The following is a 5,478-nucleotide window of genomic DNA, read 5'->3' as shown; positions in this document are numbered from 1 at the left end:
GGCTGGTGCTTTAAGGGTTAATCCTCTGTTCACGTGGGGCTTTTTTCGGGCTTATTTTGCCCAGAAAAGGTACCCGGCCTGTCCATAACTCTTTGTTTTTATTGTCTCATATTGTCCAAATTCGAATTGTCCAAATTATTATTACTCTAATTATATTGCTATTTTTATAACCATTTAATTACTATTGAAGTTTTAAAATTCTAAAAAGAAGTGGTTGGCGTTTTTCACAGGGTTCTTAACACAAAATGTCTAAGTCTCTTATTTCCCCCCCAAGGGGCTGTGGCTGTCCTGGTGGCGCTGTCCCTGTCCCTGTCCCGGAACGTTTCTGCCCCGGAACGTTTCTCTCCAGTTGCGGTTCCCGCCCGGCACGGGAGCAGTGCCAAGATGGCGGCGCCCATCAGCCGCGGCAGCCGCGGTCCCGAGCCCGGCGCGGCTCCCTACGGAAACTTCCCGAATTATTCACGGTTCCACCCGCCCGAGGGGCGCATCAGCCTCCTGCCCCAAGGGCTCCTGCGCAGCCTCTTCCCCGCGGTCACCCGCCCGCTCCTCGGGCTCGATGTGGGCTGCAACTCCGGGGTGAGGGGGCCACACGCAGGCAAGGGGTGGGGGCGGGCTGGGGGCGACTGGGGAGGCACCAGTTTGGGGTGTTGGGGGCACTGGGACAGACTGGGAAATCCTGGCGTGGGAGACGCTGGTACAGACTGGTGTGGGGCGCTGGGGAGTACTGTGAGGCACTAGTGGGGGCACTGGGGACACGGGCTGACTGGCAGTCCCCTGGTACTGGGGACACTGGGACACACTGGGGGGCACGAGTTCGCACTGGGACAGACTGGGGGACAATCCAGTTGCTGTGCCAACCCTAAACCTGCACCAGGGCCCTTAACCTGAACCTCCCCTCCTCTTAAACCACCCTTTAACTGGGAACTTTCACTTTCTTCTGCTATGAAACCTCTCAGCTTCAGCCTGTGGGGTCCTGGGCACTCCCTTTGTAGCCATGGGAAAGGCTGGGGATGAGGCACTGGTCTGGGGACACTGGTGGAGAACGAGGGAGGGCAGTGGGACAAACTGGGAATGCAGGGAAGGGCAGTGCCTGGGGGAGATGGAGATGGAGGAGCTGAGGGAGGCAGATGGGAACGGGGTGGGGGAGCACTGGTGGGGAGTGCTGGGAGCACTGGGAGAGGTGGGGAGTACTGGTGGGGAGTGCTGGGAGCACTGGGAGAGGTGGGGAGCATGGGGAGAGGTGGGTGGGCACTGGTGGGGAGTGCTGGGAGCACTGGGAAAGGTGGGGGGGCACTGGTGGGGAGTGCTGGGAGCACTGGGAAAGGTGGGGGAGCACTGGTGGGGAGTGCTGGGAGCACTGGGAGAGGTGGGGAGGCACTGGTGGGGAGTGCTGGGAGCACTGGGAAAGGTGGGGGAGCACTGGTGGGGAGTGCTGGGAGCACTGGGAGAGGTGGGGAGCACTGGTGGGGAGTGCTGGGAGCACTGGGAAAGGTGGGGGAGCACTGGTGGGGAGTGCTGGGAGCACTGGGAAAGGTGGGGGAGCACTGGTGGGGAGTGCTGGGAGCACTGGGAAAGGTGGGGGAGCACTGGTGGGGAGTGCTGGGAGCAATGGGAGAGGTGGGGAGCACTGGGAGAGGTGGGGGAGCACTGGGGCAGGCAGTGCCCAGGGTGTGGGAGGGAGGACAGTGGGACAGTCACCTCCATGGGATGCTGGGAGGAGTGGGGCAGACTGGGAAGAAACAACGTTCTGGGTCTGTTAATTCCCTCTGGGAATGGGGACTCCTCCCCTGCCCTGGCCAGCCCTTTCCAGGAGGAATTTTCCCTAAAATCGAACTAAACCTCCCCTGGGTTCTGCTTCCTCTCATTCTGCTCCTGGGAGCAGATCCCCACCCCTCCTGCTCCACCTCCTGTCCAGGCTGGAGAGCGAGGAGGTCCCACATGAGACCCCCAGCTCCCTCAGGGATTTCCAGCTCTGACTGGTGCTCCAGCCCTTTCCCAGCTCCATTCCCAGCTCCTGACACATTCCAGTCCCTCAGAGGCCTGCTCTGGATCCAGGTGTGGCCTCACCTGGCCCAGCCAAGGTGAATGATTGATCCCACCCGAAACTCACCCTGCTGGGACAGTGCTGCTGTTCCTGGGGTTTGGAATTCCCCTGAGGCATCATCAAAGGGACAATTCCACATCCTGTTCCAGATGAGCTGGTGGAGCAGGTCAGTGAGAGGCACCTGCCACCACCAGAGGACATTCCCAGCCTGTCCTGTGCAGCTCCAGGAGCTCCATGGGATCTCCTTTAATTAAGGATTAATTCACTTTCCATCAGTGTGCACTGTGGGAAGAGATTCCAGGCCAGGGACCTGGACATGCCAGGGGCTTGGAGCTACCTCCTCTTGTGGAAGGTGTCCCATGGCAGGGGTGGAGGGGGATGAGCTGGGTTCCTCAGCCCAGAGCATTCCAGGATTCCCTGGATTTTGGAGCAGGCCCTCGCTGTGGGGGTGTCAGTGCAGGGGCAGGGTCCCCTGTAACAATAACTGTAATAAGTTACACAGACTCCATGCATTCACAGAAGGTTAAAGATCAATTTATTTATATATTCATTTATTTCTTTATTAAGAAACCCATTGCTTTTTTATACCCTAGTTCGCTACAGGTGAACCTGACTGATCCTCTAATTAAAACACCATCACCATTGGTTAATTAAGAAACCACCCTTTGATAAACAAATCTCCACAACACATTCCATGTGTTCACAACACCAGGTGCAGGGAGTGAAGTTGAGAATTGTTTCTCATTCTGTTCTCTGGGCTTCTCACAGCCTTTTCCCTGCCTGGGAAGGTTGTGCCTTTCTCTGTGGCCAGAGAGCTGCTGCCCCATGGGGGATCCACTCCAGGTGCTCAGGGCTCCCAGGAGAGATCCTGGTCGGATTTTCCTTTGGACACCCATGAGAGGAAGCTCTGGGGAGGTCTCCCTGAACCCCTGTTTTCCTCCTGCAGGAGCTCAGCGTGGCTCTGTACCAGCACCTGCTGGGGCTCCAGGACAGCAGTTCCAGCCCGGAGCCGCCGGGGGCCAGCAAGGAGCTGAAGCTGCTGTGCTGTGACATCGACCCCGAGCTGATCCGGAGGGCCCAGCAGAGCAGCCCCTTCCCTGCCTCCATCTCCTTTGCCAGCCTGGACATCATGGACTCGGGGGCCAGGGAGCCCTTCCTGAGCTCCTACCTGCAGCGCTTCGGCCGCTCCTCCTTCGACATCGGCTTCTGCATGTCCGTGACCATGTGGATCCACCTGAACCACGGCGACAGGGGGCTGCTGGAGTTCCTGGCCCTGCTGGCCTCGCTCTGCTCCTTCCTGCTGGTGGAGCCCCAGCCCTGGAGGTGCTACCGGGCGGCCGCGCGCCGGCTCCGCCGGCTGGGCCGGGACGACTTCGAGCACTTCCGCTCGCTGCGGATCAACGGGGACATGGCCCAGAGCATCACCCGCATCCTGACCCAGGAGTGTGCCATGGAGCTGGTCTGCTCCTTTGGGAGCACCTCCTGGGACAGGAGCCTTCTGCTCTTCAGATCCACCACTGCCCAGTCCCAGGGCTCCGGCTGAGGAACGGCCTCGCACTGCCACGGGCTCACGGGCACGAGGCAGAGCTGGGAATTCCTGAATCCCTGCTGGGACTACCCCTTGGCTTCCCGTGGGAATCTGGGGCAAGGAATGTCTGTGACTGATTTTTTGGGACAGTTAATTAAGAAACCACCCTTTGATAAACAAATCTCCACAACACGTTCCACGTGGAGCAGCCTGGGAGAGTGGAAGGTGTCCCTGGGGATGGATGGGATGGGATGGGATGGATTTTAAGGTCCCTTCCCACCCAAGCCATTCCACATGTTCACAACACCAGTTGCAGCAAGTGAAGATAAGAATTGTTTCTCATTCTTTTCTCCGATCTTCTCACAGCCTTCCCCAGAACCATGCCTGGGAAGGTTGTGCCTCTCTCTGTGGCCAGAGAGCTGCTGCCCCGTGGGGGATCCACTCCAGGTGCTCATGGAGCACCAGTTTTGTGCTGTGGGAGGTTGTTCAAGGAAGTGCTCTGAAATCCAAGTTCCTACATGTGCTTTCCACATGTATCAAGAATACTCCCTGGAATGCCAGTCTCTCAGAGGCCTGCCCTGCATCCAGGTGTGGCCTCACCTGGCCCAACAAAGTTGAATTATTGATCCCACCTGAAACCCACCCTGCTGGGACAGTGCTGCTGTTCCTGGAATACCAGGGAACATGCCCAAGGGAATGCAGAATGTCCTGATTGGAACAGCCTCACAAGGATCCTCAAGTCCAGCTCCTGGCCCTGCACAGGACATCCCAAAAATATCCCACTAATCCCAAAATCCTGATGCCCAAGTTGTCCAGACATTGCCAGACCTCCAGAATAATGGAATATCCAGAGCTGGAAGGCACCCGTGAGGATCTCAGAGTCATGGAACATCTGGAGCTGGAAGGGACCTGCCTGGATCATCAACTCCAACTCCTGACCCTGCACAGGACATGCCAAAATCCCACCCAGTGCCTGAGAGTGTTGTCCAAGCACTCCCTGACCTCCAGAATTATGGAATAATCAGAGTTGAAGGGGACCCACAAGGATCACAGAGTCATGGAGTACCCTGAGTTGGAAGGGACCAACTCCAGCTCCTGGCCCAGGACAACCCAAAAATCCCACTGATCCCAAAATCCCAGCACCCTGAGCTCTGATTTTCTGGGGCTGTCACCATTCCCTGGGGAGTTGTTCCCTTCTGGGTGAGGAACCTTTTCCCAAAATGCACCCAAATCTCCCCCAGGGCTGGGGTGAGGCACCTGCAGGACAATCCCCTCCCTGGACCCAGCAGCCCTGGCTGAACGCTCCTGGGACAGGGGTTCATCCTAACGGTGAGTGCTTTTGGGATTGATATCCTTGGAATAAAAATCACTGAATTTTATCCCAAATTCTGTGTTGGGGTTTTTAATCCCGTTTTTATTCCCATCCCTTTCAGCACCTGAGGGGTGCCAGGGAACTGAGCTAGTAATTCTGTTGTACTTCCACTTTTCCTTGCTGCAGTGGGAGTGAGGGAGGGCCAGGGGTGTCCCGAGCCTTGTTCCAGGTGAGCTCCATTCCAGAGGGAAGGAGGTGGCACCTCCAGAAGGTGGTGCTCGTGTGTCACTGCTCCTGCCCAGGTGAGCAGGGACAGGGAAACACCTGGATGAATTTCTCCTTGTCCTTACTGGGAATTCCTTGTTTCCTCCTGTGGGGAGAGTGTAGGGGGGAAAGGGAAGGGAACTTTGGAGCCCCTTCTGGTGCATAAGGGCTCCAGGAGAGCTGGAGAGGGACTGGGGACAAGGGATGGAGGGGACAGGACACAGGGAATGGCTTCCCACTGCCAGAGGGCAGGGATGGATGGGAGATAGGGAAGGAATCCCTCCCTGTAAGGGTGGGGAGGGGCTGGGATGGATTTTCCAGAGCAGCTGT

At 57.5% G+C, this 5,478-nt stretch overlaps 1 protein-coding gene across 1 annotated transcript; it reads left to right on the top strand.

The window, feature by feature from the left end:
• The first annotated feature begins 369 nt into the window (after positions 1–369).
• BCDIN3D (BCDIN3 domain containing RNA methyltransferase) lies at positions 370–4,951 on the top strand. Its single transcript, XM_050984153.1, has 2 exons — positions 370–576; positions 2,991–4,951. Exons 1-2 carry the CDS (start codon positions 385–387, stop codon positions 3,585–3,587), a joined length of 789 nt encoding a protein of 262 aa, XP_050840110.1. The 5' UTR covers positions 370–384; the 3' UTR covers positions 3,588–4,951.
• Positions 4,952–5,478: the final 527 nt, after the last annotated feature.

This window comes from Serinus canaria, chromosome 25, assembly GCF_022539315.1.
Source record: "Serinus canaria isolate serCan28SL12 chromosome 25, serCan2020, whole genome shotgun sequence".
NCBI classification, from domain to species: domain Eukaryota; kingdom Metazoa; phylum Chordata; class Aves; order Passeriformes; family Fringillidae; genus Serinus; species Serinus canaria.
Note: the sequence above shows the minus strand (reverse complement) of the source record. Positions and strands in the feature narration are given on the sequence as shown.

Excerpts from the sequence above, each read along its gene's own strand:
- BCDIN3D (XM_050984153.1), top strand. The coding sequence starts at position 385 with ATGGCGGCGCCCATCAGCCGCGGCAGCCGCGGTCCCGAGCCCGGCGCG. Across the intron at positions 577-2,990 it reads ATGTGGGCTGCAACTCCGGG|GAGCTCAGCGTGGCTCTGTA; the intron begins GTGAGGGGGCCA and ends TTCCTCCTGCAG.